The following is a 24,211-nucleotide window of genomic DNA, read 5'->3' as shown; positions in this document are numbered from 1 at the left end:
ATTTTTTTGGAGTACTTTCTACTGTTCCCAATAGAATTAACCAGTTTGGCAGCGCACGCTATGCTATTCCATTGAACACATCACCCAGTGGAACAACACTTTTTTCTAAAACTCAGTCCATTTATTTTTGTTTTGACTTTGACTTTGTGTTGAATAGTCTTTGCAAAAGCTGCTACCTATTTTTCTCAAAACTGCCGCTGATGGACTGAGTGAGTTTTGGAAAAGTGCTCTTCAATTGGGTTCATGTTCATCCTTTTTGCAGGATACTTGTGGGGGGGGGGGGGGGGGGGGTGACAATATAACCAACAAAAAAAATCAGTGGTTGAATCTACAGTGCACGTTGATTAGAATGCAATTACGCAGTATGTCTCTGATTTCAATATATTAAAAATGGCAGATTATTATACCCAGGGGTCTTTGTATTCAGAAGTATCCCAGAGTTTTCACAAGTAATCAGGTGTTCCTATTTAAGTGGGCAGTGATTTTGAACAAGTGCTCCCTTTACCTCATGGTGTTTATATTAGAGACAATCCAGGAAACAACTATAGAGGTCACTTGAGATGCTGAGCAGATTTACAACATCCAAACTAACCCACAATTCAACCAATTTCAAGACCAATTGGCTGAATTAAAAGAAAAAAAACGTAGAAGCAATTTAGAGGCAAATTGAAATAAGGTTAAGAAGTTCAAGATGCCCAGGATTATTTGCAAAGATCTGTAAATTCTTGGGTGGCAAAATATTCTCAGAATAATAAACAGAACATTCAGAAGAGCACTTCTTCTGAGGGTTTTACAGATGACCATGTGAGAGTGATAGTGAAGGAGGAGGAAGAGGTGGGTGGCCTTTAGGCTCATTTCCAGGTCCATGGACTGGACTAAGTCATTGCCCATGGGTAACCACGTGGTGAGGCGTATGAGGCGTATGACTGAGCCCTAGGGGGACCTGCCACAGGCACCAGCCTGCGCTGATGGGAGCTAGGCCAGGAATCAGGTTCACCAACTTGAACAAGTTATTTGCTGGAGGTAGAGAAATACTGGTGCTTTCCACTTAGCATCAGCAGGTTATACTGGTGATGTCACTAGGAAAGTTCAGTTTCTCTACATCTTTTGCTGACAGGAACGGATAACAGCTGCTTGTTCAGGATGGTACAGCCCGACTAAAGGAAATAATTAACAGGTATGCCCAGGGCTTTTTTGAGGGGGTACTTGGTGGTACTGAGTACCGGTACCTTTTCTATTGTCTGCTAAAATTGACCCATGGACCCCAAGTTTTAATGAAAGAGCTCAGGATCTACACACCAATTCTGCCTTGTCATAGATTCTGTGACTGGTTGCAGGGGGCCTGGCCATTGTGAGGTGGATCCCTCAGTGATCACCTCACTCCTGAAGAGGTGGCCTAGTATTTGAGTACCGGCACCTTTTTTGCTAGTAAAAACGTACTGGGTATGCCTAAATTTCACCAACATTTTTTTTCTTTTTTCTATCATAAGTCTTACTGCATGTGACTGAAGCATTATATCAATCTGAACACATGCTTGGTGGGGTGGGCGGGGAGCACATGTATGACCCTGGCATCTTTGTCCCTGCCGGTGCAAGAGGAATAATCTTCCAACCTTTTTCTGTTAGGAACCATTGGCAAACCAGTTGTATTCTCCAGCTGTTAGACCTTCTCTTAAATTGTTTTATCCAGTCTCTGTGTGCTTTTTTTTTTTTTTTTGAAAAGTGGGGGGAAATCATAGGCACTTCAATCCACGAGTGTTATTAAACTATCACAGTGGCATAGCAAATTGTCAATGCAGGCTGCTGTAAGCATAAGACTAGTATAGACTTCCAACAATCCTTGTGTAGTTCATTCAGTGCTTGTTGTGGGGGGGGGGGAGACGGCATTGCTTACCTGTAGCAGATGTTTTTCTGTAGACAGCATGATTGATGAGACACACTATCCCACCCACCTGCCTGAGAGTTGACTTTTCCTTACTAGATTTGGAACAAACTGAGGAGTTGGAAACCATGGTATGCAGGAAGGGCCTCACATGCTCGGAACTTTATACTAAGTTTTGAGCTTTGGGAGAGCAGTTAATCCCAGTGACATTGTGTGCCTCATCAGTCGTGCTGGCTAAGGGAAGCACCTGCTGCAGGAGTGCGACATTGCTTTTCTGTTCCTTTCTAAAGTAGTGTACTGGAACAGAGCAGCTTGCAGTTCAAATATGACCTCTTCATTGCAGCTGCCTGGGCTTGCACTGATGATCCCATTCATCTACCACAGTGCAGATGAAATTGTGTTAAGGATGTGTTGCAATTTCAAATATGTTAAGGATGATCTTTGCCTTCTGAACTCTCACCCTGTAAAGAGGGATAAGAGATTGCACAAAGGATCATGGGGAAAGATCCTTCTGGGCAGGGTAGAAGGTCTGAAATTATGCCATGGCTGTGCTGTAAAAGCCACCTTTTCTAATTTTAAAGCCAGTGGTGTTTACTTTTAAAGCACGGGTTTAATATGTGCTCGTGTGTAAACTTTGTTTATTTCTTATTTTTTCCTCATGGAAACAAGCAAGGAGCCACCTTTTTTGAATACTCGTTTCAGACCTGGAGTCAGGATTCTTCCATTAGGGGAAGGGAGCGTCTATTTACTTGATATAAAAATCAAGAGCTTTTCCAGTGGTGCTAAACGGTGATTCAACAACTCAGTGTAGTTTTGTAATGGTGCTTCTCCGAGGACAAGCAGGCTGCTTGTTCTCACGACTGGGTTGACGTCCGCGGCAGCCCCCACCAACCGGAAAAAGCTTCGCGGGACGGTCGGCACGCAGGGCACGCCCACCGCGCATGCGCGGCCGTCTTCCCGCCCGTGCGCGACCGCTCCCGCCAGTTACTTTTTTTCCGCGACTGAGAGAGTCGTGTTTTTGCAACTCTCTCGTTTCAGCCGCCGGAATTTTCGACCGCGTTTACGCGGGTCGTCGCTCTTGGCCTTTTCGGCCTCTTCTTCTTTCGTTTCGTTTTGTTATCCAAAAAAAAAAAAAAAAAAAAAGAATTTTGCGCGTGTGGAGCACGCGCTCCTCCCTTTTCCCTCGCTTTCTAGCGGGGACGCCTCGTTGCGGCCTAGTGGCCGCTCGGTCGGTTTCAATTTTCGTGGTGTGATTTTAGCCACCATTGCCGACTTTGACTTCGCCGACGCGATTTTTCCGTCGATGTCCTCGAAGGTCCCGAGTGGATTTAAAAAGTGTGGTCGCTGCGGCCGGCCGATCTCGCAGACCGACACCCACGCTTGGTGCCTCCAGTGCCTCGGGCCGGAGCACAATCTCAAGTCGTGTGCTTTGTGTCTCGGTCTCCGGAAACGGACTCAGGTTGCGAGGCAAGTTCTGCGGGACCGTCTTTTTGGAACTTGCGCCGGCCCCTCGACGTCGACCTCGACGGCATCGGTATCGAAGGCCGGTTCTTCGGTACCGGTATCGATGCCCGAGACATCGGCACCGATGGCAGCGACCCCAGGAGAACAGGTCCCGTCGGCCCGCCGGTCCGCCGGCGAGAGTGGGGTAGAGAGACCGCGTGGGCAGTCGGCCCCGGTCACTCCCTCAACTCGTGAGCCACGGGACCGAACCCTGTCGGACCCGGTACCTCGAGACCGAGGGGGATCGACCTCCTCCTCCTCCATGCCCTCCGGCACCGGTGACGTGCACCGGAAGAAGGACAAGAAGCGCCGTCACCGGGAGCCCTCGGTGCCTGAAGAGGAGTCGACGCCGAAGCGTCATCACAGAGAGGAGAGATCTCCGTCGGTGGTGGAGGTACCGACGCGTCGGGGTTCCGGCACCTCGGTGCCGTCTCCTGGCCCCCAGCAGCTTCTGGCACCGACACCCTTACCGGCCCCACCGCCTTTCTCGGCAGCGGGCCTGGACGAGTGCCTCAGAGCCATCCTTCCGGGGCTCCTGGAAGGGCTGATGCGCCAGGCTGTGCCGGCGCCGGGGGTGCTTGCGCCCTCGGCGCCGATGACTGTGGCGCCGGCGAGCTCTAGCCCGGCGCCGGGGCAGTCGACACCGCCGCCGCTTGCGGTGCCGGTCTCGACAGCCACGCAGGTGGAGTCCCCGTCGACGTCGATGGAGGGAGCTCCGTCCCCGCCGGCGCGGGAGTCCACCGCTCGACGACACCGAGGCCTCGGTGCCTCGACGTCGAGCCGGGCCCGGTACCGGACTCAGCTACATGAGCTAATGTCCGATACCGAGGATGAGGACTCGTGGGGGGAAGAGGAGGACCCGAGATATTTCTCCTCAGAGGAGTCTACGGGCCTTCCCTCGGACCCCACGCCGTCACCGGAGAGGAAGCTCTCACCTCCTGAGAGTCTCTCCTTTGCCTCCTTTGTGCGGGATATGTCTATAAGCATTCCCTTTCCCGTGGTCTCTGTGGAAGAGCCGAGGGCCGAGATGCTCGAGGTCCTCGACTATCCATCACCACCTAGAGAGTCCTCCACGGTACCGCTGCACAATGTCCTGAAGGAGACGCTGCTCCGGAACTGGGTGCGACCATTAACTAATCCCACCATTCCCAAGAAAGCAGAGTCCCAGTACAGGATCCACTCTGACCCAGAGCTCATGCGGCCCCAGTTGCCCCATGACTCAGCGGTCGTGGATTCTGCTCTCAAGAGGGCACGGAGTTCGAGGGATACCGCCTCGGCGCCCCCGGGGCGGGAGTCTCGCACTCTGGACTCATTTGGGAGGAAGGCCTACCAGTCCTCCATGCTCGTGACCCGCATCCAATCTTACCTGCTCTATATGAGCATCCACATGCGGACCAATGTGCAACAGCTGGCGGACCTGGTCGATAAGCTCCCGCCGGAGCAGTCCAGGCCTTATCAGGAGGTGGTCAGGCAGCTGAAGGCGTGCAGAAAGTTCCTGTCCAGGGGGATTTTTGACACCTGTGACGTGGCATCTCGTGCTGCGGCCCAAGGTATAGTGATGCGCAGGCTCTCATGGCTGCGTGCCTCTGACCTGGACAACCGCACCCAGCAGAGACTGGCTGACGTCCCTTGCCGGGGGGATAACATTTTCGGTGAGAAGGTCGAGCAGATGGTGGACCAACTGCATCAGCGGGAAACCGCTCTCGACAAGCTCTCCCACCGGGCGCCTTCAGCACCCGCCCCCACGGGTGGGCGTTTTTCCCGGGCACGGCAGGCTGCACCCTATTCTTTTGCAAAGCGTAGGTACAACCAGCCGGCCCGAAGGCCTCGTCAGGCACAGGGACAGCCCCAGCGCGCTCGTTCTCGTCAACAGCGTGCGCCTAAGCAGCCCCCTGCGCCTCCACAGCAAAAGCCGGGGACGGGCTTTTGACTGGATCCACGGGAACATAGCCGCCCTACAAGTGTCCGTACCGGACGATCTGCCGGTCGGAGGGAGGTTAAAATTTTTTCACCAAAGGTGGCCTCTCATAACCTCCGACCAGTGGGTTCTCCAAATAGTGCGGTGCGGATACGCCCTGAATTTGGCCTCCCTGCCTCCAAATTGTCCTCCAGGAGCTCAGTCTTTCAGCTCCCATCACAAGCAGGTACTTGCAGAGGAACTCTCCGCCCTTCTCAGCGCCAATGCGGTCGAGCCCGTACCACCCGGGCAGGAAGGGCAGGGATTCTATTCCAGGTACTTCCTTGTGGAAAAGAAAACAGGGGGGATGCGTCCCATCCTAGACCTGAGAGGCCTGAACAAATTCCTGGTCAAAGAAAAGTTCAGGATGCTTTCCTTGGGCACCCTTCTGCCAATGATTCAGAAAAACGATTGGCTATGTTCCCTGGATTTAAAGGACGCATACACTCACATCCCGATACTGCCAGCTCACAGACAGTATCTCAGATTCCGCCTGGGCGCACGGCACTTTCAGTATTGTGTGCTGCCCTTTGGGCTCGCCTCTGCCCCACGAGTGTTTACAAAGTGCCTCGTGGTGGTAGCGGCCTACCTACGCAAGCTGGGAGTGCACGTGTTCCCATATCTCGACGATTGGCTGGTCAAGAACACCTCGGAGGCAGGAGCCCTCCGGTCCATGCAGTGCACTATTCAACTTCTGGAGCTGCTGGGGTTTGTGATAAATTACCCAAAGTCCCATCTCCAGCCAACTCAATCTCTGGAATTCATAGGAGCGCTGCTGAATTCCCAGACAGCTCAGGCCTACCTTCCCGAAGCGAGGGCCACCAATCTCTTGGCCCTGGCTTCGCAGACCAGAGCGTCTCAGCAGATCACAGCTCGGCAGATGTTGAGACTTCTGGGTCATATGGCCTCCACAGTTCATGTGACTCCCATGGCTCGTCTTCACATGAGATCTGCTCAATGGACCCTAGCTTCCCAGTGGTTCCAAGCCACCGGGAATCTAGAAGATGTCATCCGCCTCTCCACCAGTTGTCGCACTTCACTGCTCTGGTGGACCATCCGGACCAATTTGACCCTGGGACGTCCATTCCAAATTCCGCAGCCCACGAAAGTGCTGACGACGGATGCATCTCGCCTGGGGTGGGGAGCCCATGTCGATGGGCTCCACACTCAGGGTCTGTGGTCCCTCCAGGAAAAGGATCTGCAGATCAACCTCCTGGAGCTCCGAGCGATCTGGAACGCACTGAAGGCTTTCAGAGATCGGCTGTCCTGTCAAATTATCCAAATTCGGACAGACAATCAGGTTGCAATGTATTACGTCAACAAGCAGGGGGGCACCGGATCTCGCCCCCTGTGCCAGGAGGCCGTCGGGATGTGGCGTTGGGCGTGTCGGTTCGGCATGCTCCTCCAAGCCACATACCTGGCAGGCGTAAACAACAGTCTGGCCGACAGACTGAGCAGAGTCATGCAACCGCACGAGTGGTCGCTCCATGCCAGAGTGGTACGCAAGATCTTCCGAGCGTGGGGCACCCCCTCGGTGGACCTTTTCGCCTCTCAGACCAACCACAAGCTGCCTCTGTTCTGTTCCAGACTTCAGGCACACGGCAGGCTAGCGTCGGATGCCTTTCTCCTCCATTGGGGGACCGGCCTCCTGTATGCTTATCCTCCCATACCTTTGGTGGGGAAGACCTTACTGAAGCTCAAGCAAGACCGCGGCACCATGATTCTGATAGCGCCCTTTTGGCCCCGTCAGATCTGGTTCCCTCTTCTTCTGGAGTTGTCCTCCGAAGAACCGTGGAGATTGGAGTGTTTTCCGACTCTCATTTCGCAGAACGACGGAGCGTTGCTGCACCCCAACCTTCAGTCTCTGGCTCTCACGGCCTGGATGTTGAGGGCGTAGACTTCACTGCGTTGGGTCTGTCTGAGGGTGTCTCCCGGGTCTTGCTTGCCTCTAGGAAGGATTCCACTAAAAAGAGTTACTTTTTCAAGTGGAGGAGGTTTGTCGTGTGGTGTGAGAGCATGGCCCTAGAACCTCGTTCTTGCCCTGCACAGAACCTGCTTGAATACCTTCTGCACTTATCAGAGTCTGGCCTCAAGACCAACTCAGTAAGGAATCACCTTAGTGCGATTAGTGCTTACCATTATCGTGTGGAAGGTAAAGCCATCTCTGGAGAGCCTTTAGTCGTTCGATTCATGAGAGGCTTGCTTTTGTCAAAGCCCCCTATCAAGCCTCCTACTGTGTCATGGGATCTCAACGTCGTCCTCACCCAGCTGATGAAACCTCCTTTTGAGCCACTGAATACCTGCCATCTGAAGTACTTGACCTGGAAGGTCATTTTCTTGGTGGCAGTTACTTCAGCTCGTAGGGTCAGTGAGCTTCAAGCCCTAGTAGCTCATGCTCCATATACTAAATTTCATCACAACAGAGTAGTGCTCCGCACTCACCCAAAGTTCCTGCCGAAGGTGGTGTCGGAGTTCCATCTTAACCAGTCAATTGTCTTGCCAACATTCTTCCCCAGGCCGCATACCCGCCCTGCTGAACGTCAGTTGCACACATTGGACTGCAAGAGAGCATTGGCCTTCTACTTGGAGCGGACACAGCCCAACAGACAGTCCGCCCAATTGTTTATTTCTTTCGACCCTAACAGGCTAGGGGTCGCTGTCGGGAAACGCACCATCTCTAATTGGCTAGCAGATTGCATTTCCTTCACTTACGCCCAGGCTGGGCTGACTCTTGAGGGTCATGTCACGGCTCATAGTGTCAGAGCCATGGCAGCGTCGGTGGCCCACTTGAAGTCAGCCACTATTGAAGAGATCTGCAAGGCTGCGACGTGGTCATCTGTCCACACATTCACATCTCATTACTGCCTCCAGCAGGATACCCGACGCGATAGTCGGTTCGGGCAGTCGGTGCTGCAGAATCTGTTTGGGGTGTAATCCAACTCCACCCTCCAGGACCCGAATTTATTCTGGTCAGGCTGCACTCTCAGTTAGTTGTTCTTCGTAGGTCAATTTCTGTTGTTTCCTCGCCGTTGCGAGGTTCCATTGACCTGGGTTCTTGTTTTGAGTGAGCCTGAGAGCTAGGGATACCCCAGTCGTGAGAACAAGCAGCCTGCTTGTCCTCGGAGAAAGGGTATGATACATACCTGTAGCAGTTGTTCTCCGAGGACAGCAGGCTGATTGTTCTCACCTACCCTCCCTCCTCCCCTTTGGAGTTGTGTTTTATACTTTATTGCTTGTCATTCAACTGGCGGGAGCGGTCGCGCACGGGCGGGAAGACGGCCGCGCATGCGCGGTGGGCGTGCCCTGCGTGCCGACCGTCCCGCGAAGCTTTTTCCGGTTGGTGGGGGCTGCCGCGGACGTCAACCCAGTCGTGAGAACAATCAGCCTGCTGTCCTCGGAGAACAACTGCTACAGGTATGTATCATACCCTTTTTGTAAAACTGCAGGAAAACTGAGGCTTCGCTTTTTTTTGTTGTTGTTACATTTGTACCCCGCGCTTTCCTACTCATGGCAGGCTCAATGTGGCAGGCAATGGAGGGTTAAGTGACTTGCCCAGAGTCACAAGGAGCTGCCTGTGCGGGGAATCAAACTCAGTTCCCCAGGACCAAAGTTCACCACCCTAACCACTAGGCTACTCCTCCTCTTTAATCCCAACAGGCATTTTCCTCTCTTGGATCTGCTTGAAATCTAGACAGTTCTCTTCTCCCTTTTTTAAAATTTTACTATCCAAAAACCTGGTTGGTGGCGATGTCTTGTGGAGAATGTTATTCTTTGACTGCAAAAGTAACCCTCCAGTCGCTTCCAGGGGCCCTTCTGGAACCCATTCTGGCCTTTGAGAGAGCAAGTGCCCTCCCAGTGGAGAGAAGAGAATGTGTGTTTTTTTTTTTGCTGCTCTGCAGGGAGAGTGCAGATCTTGCAGCACCTTCTCTCTCTCTCTCCCTTGCTCCTTTTGTTGATCTCTTCTTCCAGTGACTTGGGGGGGGGGGGGGGGTCATTTTCAAAGTACTTAGACTTACAAAGTTCCATAGGTTACTTTGGAACTTTGTGCTTTGAAAATATGCCTCTTGGTCACCTTAATAGAATTCATATGAGGCCCATCTCTGCTGTCAGGTAATGTTAATAGTTAATATATTGAAAAATGTTTGGTTTTGTTTCTAGTTTCCAAGAGCCTCCCCTTCTGAGTGGTATTCTAGAGCCAAATCTGAAATTAAGACAGGCGGAGAGGTTGTTTGAAGGTCAACTTGTTGGACCAGAATCTATTGCAGTTTTTGGTGGTGAGTCTATCTCTGATTTGCACATGTTCTCAGCAATCTGTACAAGTATTTCAAACATTATGTTGTAGAATTTGATTCTTAAACATACCTGTAATTCCAATACAGAGCTAATGTCATATGCAACATTTAAATGTTTTTCACTTTCAGATTTTAAAATACTCAACCATTTGGTTATATTTTACTTTATATACTACCTTACTAGTTCTGACCAAAGCAGCCTTTGCAGTAATAAACTCCTAGATGTGTTTTAGTGCAGAGGTTCTCAATGGGGGTGGTATGTTGGAGCCGGCTCACGAGCCGGTTGTCAGACTTTCTGAAAATCTGCAAGCCGGTTGTTGCGCCAGATCAGCTGCAGCAGGAGCGATTCTCTGTCCTTCATTCCTGCCACACTGTTGGCTCAACCTGTTAAGCATGGTAAACATGGCAGGGGGTGCCGGCCTCTGGAGGGTGCCACAATTTTGTTCTTGCCACCCTGCATCTTTTACTTCAAAGCATCAGCGTGACAGCATCAGCGAAGGAAGCAGGATTTCGGCTTGGGTGTGTTCCGCCCTCGCGGAAACAGGAAATTACATCAGAGGAGGGTAGGACACAGTGAGGGACGGCCTGAGCCAGCAGCCTGCTTCTTTCACTGATGCTGTCACGCTGCCGCTTTGAGGTAAGAGACGCAGGGTGACAAGAACAAAATGAGGGCTGTTGCGGGTACTGGAACTAGAAGCAGCAGCTGAAAAGGGGGCTAAGGCTGGGGCACCTAGCCTTTATACCTTTCAGGAAATCTAGACTGCCCCAGTTTGACGACCCCTACTTGTCTGGTTGTACATTTGTCCTTTAGATTGTAAGCTCTTTGAGCAGGGACTGTCCTGTGTTAAATTGTACAGCGCTGCGTAACCCTAGTAGCACTTTAGAAATGTTAAATAGTAGTAGTAGTAACTTGGGGGCTGAAAAGGGGGGCAGGTGGGGGCTGGGGTGAATCACTGGACATGGATTGGAGGAGAGGGCAGGGGAAAGAGAGAGGAGAGAATCGCTGGACATGAATGGGAGGGCAGGGGGGAGAGAGGAGAATTGCTGGACATGAATGGGGAGGGCAGGGGGGAGAGAGGAGAATTGCTGGATGTGGATGGGAGGAGAGCAGGAGAGAGACTTGCCGGATATGGAGGGCAGGGGAGAGAGGGGAATTGCTGGACATGGATGTGGAGAGGAGAAATGCTGGACATGGATGGAGGGGAGAGAGGAGAAATGCTGATTATGGATAGAGGGAAGAGAGAGGAAGGAGATGCACATGGAGGGGAGGTGAAAATGCTGGACATGGATTTAAGAGATGGGAGAGAGGAGAAATGCTGGACATGTATAGAGGGGAGGGAAGAGAAAAGAAGATGCAGGAGATGAGGAGAAAAACTGCATATAGATGGAGAAAATAGGCAAAAGCTGAATCCACTCAAGTCCACGGAGGGCCCAGCTTTTATTTATGGAAGTAGGGCAAGAAATGAAGAAGAAAGGAGGAAAGTAGAGAACTAAAGAAGCCCTGGAAATGGAGTTAAGAGAACAGATAGAGAGCAGCAGAATCAGAGACTGAGACCAACGTGATTAGAAAAACAAAGTTGATGAAAATAAAATGATTTTTTTCTACCTTTATTTTAGTGTTTGGAATATGTTCAGTTTGAGAATTTACATCGTCTGTTATTTTGCACTATATAGGAGGAAATATATTTCTTTCCTTTTTCCTGGTATTATACTGCATGCAGAGTCTAGCTTCTTAGGATTTCAGGTTAATTTTTGAAGCATTTGGAGGGGCCATCTCTATTCTGCTGGCTTGTAGTGTCTGTGTGGGAATATGTAATAGTTCAGCTTGTTCCAGTTTTCCAGTAGTGGGTATGTTGGTATATAGGGTGAGAAATATTCTGATAGTCAGATTTAATGTTAATAAATGTATTGTGGAAACTCTTGGATGAGTAGCAAACATAGGTTGGCTACAGATGTGCAGTGAAAATCAATTGGCCATTTGTAATTTTCAGTAAAGAATATTGTATGTTTTAGTATTATTTGTAAGGTGATTGCTGCCTGCACATATTTGTACCAATAGAATGTATGATAGTTAACGTATAAATCTACGGGTGGGTTTTTAAAAATGTATTTAATATTTTGTTTGAGAGTCTGTTAAACATTTACCAGCACACCACTCTGTATACCACACATGATACATGGTGCCCGGTAGGCTGTCAACACATGGTAGAGAGTCTTTGGTGGAGGACCTTCTTTGCCTCCCTCTTGTTGCCACCTCCACTGCTTCTGCAGAAGAACAGCTGCAGCAGCAAAACCACATACAGCAACTGTGTGGCCGAAGTCTTCCTTCGTGTGCTATTGGCTCCTGGTCGTCCTGCCCTGGAACAGGAAGTTGACGTCATGGGGTGGGGCACTGGCAGAGCTGACAAGCGCATGCTGGAAAACTGCTGTTCTGAAGAAGCAGCAGCAGTGACAACTGGATGGCAGGTGAGGAGAGAGAGAGGATAGTTAGTGAAAGACTGAGAAATAAGGAAGGAGAGCCGGGATGAGGGAAAGAGAGATGGAAAGTTGTAGGTAGATGCAATAAAAAGAGGGAAATTGAAGATTGGAAAGTAAGAATGAATTAAATCTGAACAGAGAGAGGCAGGAAGGGAATTGAATGCTGAAAGAAAGAAGAGGAGAGAGAAAAATGACCAGATGATGGAGGAAACCAGAAACCAGAACTTGGACCAACATAATTAGAAAAATAAAATAACCAAACAAAGGTAGAAAAAGTAATTTTATTTTTTATCTTGTGATTAGAATGTCTGTTTTTTGGAATGTCCATTTCAAAATCTGCTGATTGGAGCTTGGGGGTACTTGGTTGAAATTTCTTTGACTTAGGGGGCACTTGAAGTTGAGAAACACTTTAGTGTCTCGCAAGAGTTTTAAAGTACTTTTAACATAATGCCAAACTGCATGTATTTTCTACAGTTAGTAGAAGGTCTGAGGTGTAGGGGATGCTATGAAATCACAGTACTGCAGAGGCTTGCACCAGGAGGGATTTGGCCAAAAGCATAATTGCGCTTTGAATTTCACACTGTTTTGCCCAGGGATGGGAGACTAGTGGCTCCTGGTGCTTATTGGAAGGGAAAGGGGTTATGGTCCCTTCTGCCTAATCCTGCTGCTTCCAGAGGCAAGGCAGCAGTGTGTCTGCAGAAAAAGAAAAAAAGGACGCCTTCCAGAGAAGCCACAGGAAACGGCAAGTGCAAAGCACAAAAAGGCAGCATTATAAAAGTGTTGTCGTGCACCAGCCTGAGGTTGAATCCTAGGCCACCAGAGGGTCTCCGTACTGCACAAGGCTTATGTGCACCTACTCCTCCAGTCCCCCAGCTGCCAGTTGGGTTACTGCTTGGGTACGTTCCGGTCAATAAGCTACTACCCTAGGTTTTCTAGGCACACTTGAGATCTTGCCACAACCTGAGATATATCCACTTTGAAACACTGAGGTCCTGCAAGGTCTCACCTGCATTTCTAATTTGTCTCCAATAAATAAACTAATAAACCAAAAACGTTCTGGTTGATATTCAGCCAGTAGAGGTCCAGTGTTTGAGTTTTTTTTTTTTTTTTTTTAATGTTGACTTCTGCTGGCTAAATTAGCCCCAGAGATTTAATCCTGGGCTATATCTGGGATCAATTCTTCAGATATTGGCCACTGGAGCTTATGTAGGCACCCTCTGCTCTCCTGAGTCACCTCTCCCTTTCCCCAGGGTTAGAGAGGCCAACCAGGCCTACCCCTCACCCTGTAAGCTAGAGGTCATGGCAGCCTTTTTAAGGAGCCAGCCACAATGGGCAGGAGTGAGTGGGCTCGCTCCTTCCCCTCCGACCCCACTGGACTACCAGGATATGTCACGGTAGACCCGGGGGGGGGGGGGGGTCTACAGGGGTGGAATGGGTGGGGTTGGGCCCAGTTGCTGTTTCTAACCTGTGTGGGGAGGGAGGGGGATTGTAAGAGGGGCTTGTTTTAGATGGGATTGGTGAAGGAGGAAAGAGAGGGCTTCTGAGGGAATTGGAAAGGGGGTTTCTGGGCCTCTGGAGAGTGGGGGTGGGGGATGGCAACACAATGGCCAGGACCCAAAAGTTAACCAGGCACCGGTTGATATTCAGATGTGCCTGGTTAACCTCCCACATAAAGTTAGGACAGCCTTTTTTTTTTTTTTTTTTTTTGTGTCCTCATTTTAGGAGTGGAGGAGTGGAGGAGTGGCCTAATGGGGTTAGTCCAGTGGGTTGTGGACCTGGGGAACTGGGTTTGATTCCTTCTGCTGCCTAATGGGCAGCAGTGGGTTGAGATCCTGGGGAACAGAGTTCAATTCCCTCTGCAGTTCCATGTGACCCTGGTAAGACTTAATCCTCTGTTGCCCCAGGTACAATATACGCTTAGATTGTGAGCCCATTTGGGACAGTGCCAGTACCTATAAAACTGTAAACCACTTAAGTCTAGACAGTATATAAATAAAATAAATTTGTGGTTGCTCAGCTGGTTAGTAGACTGAAAATTGCTGCTAACCAAACTCCGTCCCAGACTGCCCACAAACTAGCCGGTTTTGGCATGGGCAGTTAGAGGAGATATTCAGGGGCACAGTCTGGTTAAATTCTGCTGAATTTTCCTGGATAGCCCCACACAAGTGATTTTTTTGTTTTTTGAATTTTTAACAGGAAGCTTTATTGAATGAATCCACAGGACATACAACGGCAAACATTAACAGTGGAAAACCACATGATGTACAGATTCATTACAGCTGAGGAGCCCACTAAAAGTGGCTTCGTCTTATACATCAGTAATATTCCCGTCTTTTTGTATTTAAGTGAGATGACGACAACAAAATGAAAAGCAAGCAAAACCAAACTCTTCAACTCCCAAGAACCTGTCCCACACCCCATAGACCCACACCAGTTACTCTGCACAAGAATAAAATTTTATTTATTTGTTACATTTGTATCCCACATTTTTTCACCTATTTGCAGGCTCAATAGGTGATGTTGTGGTAGAATGAGGTTCATGTGGAACAAACACATTAGGGAATTGTATAGAGGGAGAGTTATGTTATGTCCATTACGTGCTTTGGTTTCATGGTGTTGCAGTCTTTATCAGTCTTCATTACACTAAGGTAGAGAGCAAAGGAGCCCAGATCTTTTCCCATTTGCTTAGTGTCTTATGTTCCTGAGCCAGTAGCTTCTCCAAATCACAAATGTACCATAAAAGATTGTGCCACTTGAGAATTGAGGGGCAGCATGTCTGCTTCCAGGCTCGTGCAATCACTAGTCTTGCAGCACTGAAACAATGCTTCGCAAACACTCACCCCACACTACTGACCCCTGGTAGGGTCCTATTAAATAAAAACATAGCAGGATCTCAAGGTATAGAAAAACCCACCCAAGCTTGCACCTGCCTATGAACAGATTTCCAGAAAACCTTCACTTTTCTACATGACCGCCATATATGGCCCAACGTACCTGACTGACCACATTGTTGCCAACATAATGGGGGTACTTTCACAAACATATGATGATTAACAGGTGTGAGGTACCAGCGGTAGATTAATTTAGTACAGTTTTCTTGTACATTCACCGCTGGAGAGACCTTAACAGAGGCTATCTCCATCTGCTGCCATTCTTCAGCGCCATAACTTGTACCCAGCTCAGTTTCCCACCTTTCACGATGTCTATAGGCTGATGGCAAGGCATCTCTCAAATGGTGATACAGCCAGGAAATTAGAAACCTAGTACCCTTAAAGTCAGCACATACCCCCTCTAAGAAGGTATCCTCCCCTAACAATTTGTTTTTCAAATTGGAAGAAATAAAAAAAGTGAATAAGCTGGTGATAAACATAGAAGTCACTTTGAGGCAGCTGATAGGTGGTCGCCAAGTCAGCAGCAAAAGAAAAAAAAACTGTCAACATCTACTAATTGCCCCCAGGACAGCAAGCCATGTCTCCCCCACCTAGTGACAACTGAGGGAGAACATCACGGAGGAAATGCAGGATTATATGCTATAGGAGACATCTGTGATTTATAAAATCCCCAAGTTCTATCCCATTTGTCCCAACAAGAAAATGTGTGTTGAATGATCGGGCAAAGGGCTGGTTTCAAATATCTATGTTTAAGTGGTAACCAAAGCAATTGCTGTAACCTCAAAGGGCTGCCCACCATATGATGCTCCACATGTACCCACAGCTTATGAGTAGATGCCTGATACCATTCAACCGCTGCCTTTGCTTGAGCTGCCCTATGGCATAAACCCAAATGTGGAACCCCCAACCACCTTGATTCTTACGAGCTAGATATAGAATAGAATGTGGAATTCGAGGTCACTTACCCTTCCAAATAATTTTTTGGTGTGTTTGCAAGGACAGAGCAGCTGATCACTAAGAGGCATTGGTATGGCTTGGAAAAGGGGGGAAAACATTCATTTTTACTGTAGCAATTCTACTAAACCAGGACAAATTCAGAGGGTCCTATTGCTCTAGATCAGTCTTAATCTCTTTAAGCAGGGGGGTGTAATTAGCAGAATTTAAATCTTCAAGTTTCTTAGTAATGCAAACCCCCCAAATATCGCAATCCATTGGGCACCCAGGTCAAGGGATAAAGACGTTTACAGGTTTGGTAGTCTTCAGCAGTTAGTCCCTGTGCCATTGCTTCAGTCTTAGTAAAATTAATTTTAAACCCAGATACTTGGCCATAGGATTCAATTTCCTGAAATAAAGCAGGAAAGGAATCCAAAGGGGAGGAGAGAGTCTGCAAGACATCGTCCGCAAAAAGAGCAACCTTGGATTCCCAAGCTCCAGCACGCACCCCGCAAATCCTTGAATTATTCCTAATGTTTAATGCCAATGGTTCCATCACCAGGGCAAAGAGGAGTGGTGAGAGTTGGCATCCCTGATGAGTGCCTATCTGTAATTCAAAGAAGGGAGAGAGATTCCCATTTATTTTAACACATGCTCTAGGCGAGAAATAGAATTCTTGAGTCCAACCAATAAAACTTGGCCCAAACCCAAACCGGTGCAAAGTGTGATATAAAAAAGGCCGATGGACTCTGGCCTTTTCTGCGTTGACACTGAGCAAGCAATAGGGCACTTTTTGTTGTTCAGCTATATACATAATATCAAGCATGTTATCAGAGGCCTGTCGACTAGGGACAAAGCCTACTTGGTCTGGGTGGCTCAAAGATGGTAAAACATTAATTAATCTAGAGGCCAACACCTTTGCCAAAATTCACACATCAACATTCAGTACCGCTACGGGACGATAGGAGGCACAGTCAGTTACATCTTTGTTAGGTTTAGGGATCACAGCTATCCGTGCCTCCTTCATAGTAGGTGGTAAGACCCCTCCTGAACTCAGAAAATTTAGAACTTTTGTCAGTACCGGTGCTAATTGGGGGGTGAAAGCTCTATAAAATTCCCCTGTAAAGCCATCTAGACCTGGTGACTTACCTGTTTTCAATGATTTAATAGCCTTAAGGACTTCTTGTACTGTAATCGGAGCCTCGATCATGGCCAACTGCTCTGGCCGCAAACTCGGAAGGTCCAACCCCTCAAGGTATAACTGAATAGCATCGTCCTGTATAGATAGGTTTCGTGTGTATAGATCTGCATAGAAGTCACTGAATCTTTCCCTTATAGCTTTAGATGTTGTAAGAGTCTCCCCTGTGCTTCCTGTTATGCGAAATCCAGTTCTCTCAACACGCAATTTACGTAATTTGATCGCCAGCTGTCTGCTGATCTTGTTCCGCTCCTTATAGCTATGCAAGTGCAATTTTTCATTGATGAAATCAAGATCCTTAGAAAGCACTGCGTCCAACTGCAACCGTGCAGACTGTAAGGCTGTATAGATCCTAGAGGACCCTGTGCTTTTATGTTTAGCTTCCAAGTCCCTAATCTGATGTCTCCAATGCAGTGCAGCAGACTCTCTCTGTCGCTTGAGACGCCTCGCCCGTCTCATAAAGTACCCTCTGGACACTGCCTTGAGAGCCTCCCAAATCACTGCAGTGGAGAGACCAGAATTTAGGTTGAATTGCAAGTATTCCTTACATTAATATACAGTAAAGATACAGGTATAATCATCTCAAAGCAAAGTGTTATGAAATGTTCAGCGTCTAGCTGAAAAATCGTCAGCATATTGAGATTTAAGATACAGGGGGTATGATCTGAAACAGTAATATTTCCTATTTGAGCTTCAATAATATTCCCTCCCAAGGATTTATCTAAAAAGAGAAAGTCAATTCGGGAGTAAGAAGCATGTGCTGATGAATAAAAAGAGTAATGACAGTCCCGCCAAGAGTCAAACAATCCCAAATCAGTCAGAGTCCATAGCTAGAGGCATTTGGGATCCCTTCTGTCTTCACCAGAAATAGAGCCAGAGTGGTCTAATTCTGGGTTTAAGGTAGCATTGGAATCCCCACCAAGAATAATCTGGCCTCCTATTAGGGTTTGTATGTTGCTTTTAAGCAATTGAAAAAAAGAAGGTTGGCCTGTATTGGGGCCATACACGGATCCACAAGTGTACTCCCGGGCATCCAGCTTTGCTTGGACCAAAACAAATCGCCCAGCAGGGTCTCGCTTCACCTGAAGTATTTGTACAGGGAGACTATTGTGGAAAAGTAAGGCCACTCCCTGTTTCTTACTATTGGAAATATCAGAAGCGAAAAAAAATTTTGAGTAAGAAGCAGGACGAAATAGGTGCTCATGGGGGCCCGTTTCAAATGGGTCTCCTGCAATATCACAACATGAGGGTTCGATCTAGACAATTCCTGACAAATCAGTTGCCTTTTTCTGGGAACATTCAGGCCCTTTACATTCAGAGTTAGGATCTTTAAACTAGCAGCCATAAACTAAAAATATTTTTAAATACACACAGAGAAAGTAGTGTGGTAACCCCCCCCCCCACTTCCCCAAACAGTATTCCAGTGTAGCAAGGGCGAAAGAGAACAACAGAACTCTCCCCCCCCCCCCCCCCCCAGCCCTCACCCAATACCCCCAACTCACCCATATATTCATTCAACAAACATTGGAAAAAGAAAAAAAAATTCTCTTTCTCTCTGTTCCTTTTTTTTCCTTTATATTTCCAGTCCACCTCCCAATTTAAGATGAAGCAGTGTTCACGTTTAGACGAAGGTTCTTAGCTTTGTTGAAGACTTGTTGCTATTGACGCACTTTGTCTCGAGCATTTGCTTCAGTAGAGGTAGTCCGTCTCTGGCGCAACGATTCCAGCGGATTGTAAAATCTGCCTTGCACTCATTAGAGTACACACACTGTACTGTTTCCCAGACATCGTAAAGTATAATGCAAACGGAAAGGCCCAAAGATATTTCAGATTGTGAGTCCCCAGAACCTCCAAAGTAGGCCTCATGGGCCGACGCTGCTGCAATGTGTACGTAGAGAGGTCCTGCTAGACAGAAATTGGAGCATCATTGAATAGCAAATCCTTCCTTTGGCACGATAAGGTGAGAAGATGTTCTGTATCAGAATATTTCAAAAAGCGCACCACATTGTCTCTCAGCTTGTTGTTAGGTGGAGCACCCAGAGCACGATGGGCCCACTCAATTTCTGGAACTGAAACATCCGGTGTTGAAGTAAGTATCTGCATACAGATTTCGTGCACTACTTTAACATCTTCCTGATTACCTACTTCAGGGACTCTCCTAAATCAAAGATTCTTACGTCTCCCTCTATTTTCCATGTCATCCAGTTTATATTGTAGCTCCTCCAGCTGAGTCTCAAAGCTGTCCTCTCTCTGGCGCATTTGCTGAATGGTTTCCATGTTCGTCCACCCTCGCCTCGAGGTCTTCAATATGTATACCTACGTCCTTTAGCTCACCTCGCAGTTTCTATACGTTCAACAATATCAGCCTTCATATGTGCCAAATCCTTACGAAGATTTTTTATTTTTGTTACATTTGTACCCCGTGCTTTCCCACTCATGGCAGGCTCAATGCGGCTTACATATTGTATACAGGTACTTATTTGTACTTGGGGCAATGGAGGGTTAAGTGACTTGCCCAGAGTCACAAGGAGCTGCCTGTGCCTGAAGTGGGAATTGAACTCAGTTCCTCAGTTCCCCAGGACCAAAGTCCACCACCCTAACCACTAGGCCACTCCTCCACTCCGATCGAGCATAAGGCGCTTAAAATGAGATTTGTGGGTGGTGCCTATATCGCCCTCCGATCCTACTGATTCCGAGTCCGATGCACCTTCCTGCTGGGGAGAAGCGTGGCGTGAGGTCGCTTTGGAGAGGCGTTAACTGCCCCGCGCTCCCGACTTAACTTCTGACCCCCCAACCTCTCTTCACTCGTGATTCTTACCAAAGAGAGAGAGAATTTTTTTTTTCTTTAATGCTTAAAGTAGCGATAATAGCTTGGCGAGCCGGGAGTCCCAGGAGCAGGCTGCCATGTTGGTCAGTGACGTCACCGGAAGTCCACACAAGTGATTTTTAAATGGCCAGGAGCCTCCCCTGGTTGCTTAAATCACTTTGAATATCTACTCCTCTATTAAACAGGACAAACAAAAAGTGCAAAAGGGATTAAAAGGTACAACAGTCAGGTAAAGATCAGGAATTTCCACTAAAATAAAGCATTTATCTCCAGTTAAACTCTCTGGGGCTGATGCAGTTAAAGTATGCTCGGGCTTCGTGTGGGGTTTGTGCATTAAAGTTGAACTATTTTGTGGGCACAAGCTACAGCATGTAGAGAATTATAAGGAGTCTAATTCCCTATTCTGCGCAGATGAAAAAGTACGCAAGAAGGAAAGCCAGAGCACAATACAAAGGCTTCATCACTAAGTGTTGGCAGGCAAAATTTTTCTCTTTTGGTATACTGAACCCTTGTATGATGCACTGTATGGGGTCAGGTGCCTCCATTTTGAAAGATAACTGCACAGAGGCAGGAGTGAGTGGGCATCACTCTGCCTTTTAGACCACCATGGATTATTTTTTTTTTTTAGGGTTGGGAGGGGGATGCACTAAACCACCAAGAATTTTTTTTTAAGGGGTTGTAGGGGTGTCATCTCTGGGACTAGGGGATATGGTGGGACTAGGGGATCTGGTGGAGGGGGGAGGTCTGTTAGACCAATTATTTGTAGGGAAGATGAAAGGGACCCAGAGAGAGGCAGTAGGTGGTGGTGGGTTTTTTTTATTTTTTTTTTGGGGGGGGGGGGGGGGGGTTGTTTCCCTTTCAGTGTGTGAGCTAATCTCTGCCAGTAAGGGAGTCATTTGCAGCAAATGGCTATGTATTACCACTGTAGTGTATGCCATTTTGTTGACAGTGCATACTTTTTAATGCAGCAGTAACCTGCATGCTGTTCACAGCTTCCTATGCAATAAGCTAAGTGCCAGCATATAGCTCTTAATACAAGCTTGCTGCATGGGCCCCCAAGTCCTGGTAATCTTCCAGCTCCTTTGTATTTCTCTGGCAGATTTTTTCTGTCAGCTCCGAGCTATTTCGGCTGAAAGAGTGACTTCCACAAGGGCGTCCTTTTGTTCAAAATCTCAGTAACAACTTTTTCCATAGTTCTGTTTGTTGTTGCCTCAGAACCTTGGCAGTTAGTTACTCTTTCAATTCTGTTACCTAGAGAGAACTGTGCACAGACAGTAGTTATGCTGCCACCTGCTGGCTATCTTACAGCGTGCAAAAGCTTGCTGTGTTTTTTTTTTTTTTTTTTTTAAAGAACAAGTAGAAATTTAGAGCAAACCTACAAGATACATTTTTGTGTGACAACTTCCATTTATAAAAGGGAGCATCTCTTTGGAGAATGCCAGAGAATACATGCACGCCTGGACATGTACACCCTGGAAGAAAGGAGGAACAGGGGTGATATGATACAGACGTTCAAATATTTGAAAGGTATTAATCCGCAAACGAATCTTTTCCGGAGATGGGAAGGCGGTAGAACGAGAGGACGTGAAATGAGATTGAAGGGGGGCAGACTCAGGAAAGATGTCAGGAAGTATTTTTTCACGGAGAGGGTGGTGGACGCTTGGAATGCCCTCCCGCGGGAGGTGGCGGAGATGAAAACGGTAACGGAGTTCAAACATGCGTGGGATATGCATAGAGGAATCCTGTGCAGAAGGAATGGATCCTCGGAAGCTTAGCTGAAATTGGGTGGCGGAGCAGTTGGGGGGGAAGAAGGGTTGGTGGTTGGGAGGCGAGGATAGGGGCGGGCAGACTTATACGGTCTGTACCAGAGCTGGTGATGGGAGGCGGGACTGGTGGTTGGGAGGCGGGAAATACTGCTGGGCAGACTTATGTGCCCTGTGCCCTGAAAAGGACAGATACAAATTCAAGGTAAGGTATACACATATGAGTTTGTCTTGGGCAGACTGGATGGACCATGCAGGTCTTTTTCTGCCGTCATCTACTATGGTACTATGACTGCAACAGCTGGCTCTTTAGAGAGGCTGCTACATGCTGTAGATGGGGGGGGGGGGGGGGTCGTTCATGAAAGCAGAATGAAAATATACAATGTAAACATGATATTGTGCCTTTTTTGGTTCTTCGTCTTGATCATGTTATATCGAGATGTGTGGCTCTTTTCTCTTGCCAGTTTGCTACAGAACTCCCTTTGCAGCCATGCAAACTTTGTGAAAGAGGTTACTAACCCTTGAAGTCCTGTAGGTTGGTACACTATTTCTAGTAGACTAGTAGTGGCAGTACCATTTGTGAGTCTTTTGGATAGAACAGACATGTGGATGGGGACAGAGCCTGAAGGGATGGGGCGGGGACAAACTTTGTCCATGTTATTCTCTAGCTCAAAGCATAACATGAGCAATCACATTCCAGTTCAGGCTGCCATCGGAATTTAACCCACTGTTTTGCTGCCACCTGTTGCTTAACTTTAAAATCATCAAAGGAAAAGAAAACACTCTTTGACAAGAAAAGTTCCACAGTATAGAAAGTGTCATTAACACTTCACTCCCCTGTTTTGTCACACACAGAAAATCTAAGTAAACTGTTCTCTGCAGTTTTATTTCCATCTGTTTTGTGTGTAGAATATGAACACATATGGAGCTACATACAAAAAAACTAGCTAGTGAGAAATATTTTAACCTCTCGTACTGTTCTGTCTAGATGTTGTATATACTGGCACTGCTGATGGGCAGATTCTGAAAATCGAAGATGGGAAGATCCACACTGTTGCCAGGCTTGGCAGACCCCCTTGTGGTAAGCGCATATCTGTACCCCATACAGCACAGTTAATTACTTTTTACGCGCCTGTGTACAGCTAAGTGTGTGCAAATAACACCATCCAAGTGCTCGCACTTTGGCTAGAACTGTTTTATAGAATCCACGCTTGGCACACATCATCCTGGCACCTAACATTATTCCCTTGGTGCTGCATTAAGGTCCCTTTTACAAAGCGGCGGTAAGCCCAACGCGGGCTTACCGCTCACTAAAAGTGAAGTACCGCTGGGCTACCACAGCAGCCCCGGCAGTACTTCCCACCCCCAGTGTGCCATCATATCTGGCGCTACAGAAATATATTTATTTTTGTAGCGCCGGTGTGTACCCGGTGGTAATTGGGCAGTGCCGTGAACTGTCTGGTTAGCGCGGGAGCCCTTACTGCCACCCCAGTGGGTGGCGGTAAGCCCCCCCCCCCCCCCCCCCGAAATGACCGCGTGGCAACTTGCTGCATGGCAATGCTGCAGAAAAGCGAGATCTACCTTTTACCCACCACGGTAAAAGAGGGCCTCGGCATGCATCAAAAACATGCGCCGATGCTAGCATAGGCCTCCTTTTGCCGCAGCTTGGTAAAAGGGGCCGCTAGTCTGCTCTTTTTGCCAGGAAGACACTGCCTGCTTTTGTAAATCCATGTCAAACTTTCTCGACAGGAACCAGAGAACTTGAGCCTACCTGTGGAAGACCTCTTGGCATCAGAGTTGGGCCAAATGGCACCTTGTTTGTGGCAGACTGTTACCTTGGCATATTTGAAGTTAATCCAGTTACAGGTACATGCTAGACTCTTTTTGTGTATGATACTTCTGTTTAATCATAGTTTCTGATGCGTTGAAGTGAAAATGACTTGCACATGTGGTGGTTACAGATAACATTTCTCGTTAAACTTTTTTCGTTCATCACATCCTGTGTTTGGAAAATTATGGTGCTCTCAATCCATGTTGTATACTGTAAATCAAACCTTCAGCTTCTGTGTGTGCAGTAATGGTTATGCCAGTCATTTTCTTGGCTCTGTGTTTTTGCTGCATTGCTTTACTTGGCTTTGTTCCCTGTAATTCTCTCTTTTCCTCCATATGTTGCTAAGTCTTCTTTGGGGAATGCTTTGAATGATCCTGCTCACCAGCATTTAGGACCACAAGTAACCTTGAATCCCAAGAGTTTCACAATGCCTTCTCAATCTTCCGCAGCCCCAATTGAACTATTACATAGTAGATGACGGCAGAAAAAGACCTGCACGGTCCATCCAGTCTGCCCAACAAGATAACTCATATGTGCTAATTTTTGTGTATACCCTACTTTGATTTGTACCTGTGTTCTTCAGGGCACAGACCGTATAAGTCTGCCCCGCCTCCCAACCACCGGCTCTGGCACAGACCGTATAAGTCTGCCCAGCA

At 47.9% G+C, this 24,211-nt stretch overlaps 1 protein-coding gene across 2 annotated transcripts in view; it reads left to right on the top strand.

Moving 5' to 3' along the window:
* The window catches only part of APMAP (adipocyte plasma membrane associated protein), a 63,517-nt gene that overhangs the window by 15,608 nt on the left and 23,698 nt on the right, over nt 1–24,211 (top strand). For both annotated transcript variants that reach the window (XM_030196270.1, XM_030196269.1), the window contains exons 3-5: nt 9,501–9,616; nt 22,713–22,805; nt 23,474–23,590. In XM_030196270.1, the coding sequence (XP_030052130.1) occupies nt 9,501–9,616; nt 22,713–22,805; nt 23,474–23,590 (326 nt within the window). The remainder of the gene's footprint in view (nt 1–9,500; nt 9,617–22,712; nt 22,806–23,473; nt 23,591–24,211) is intronic.

The sequence above is a fragment of the Microcaecilia unicolor genome, chromosome 3, assembly GCF_901765095.1.
Source record: "Microcaecilia unicolor chromosome 3, aMicUni1.1, whole genome shotgun sequence".
Lineage (NCBI taxonomy): Eukaryota > Metazoa > Chordata > Amphibia > Gymnophiona > Siphonopidae > Microcaecilia > Microcaecilia unicolor.
Note: the sequence above shows the minus strand (reverse complement) of the source record. Positions and strands in the feature narration are given on the sequence as shown.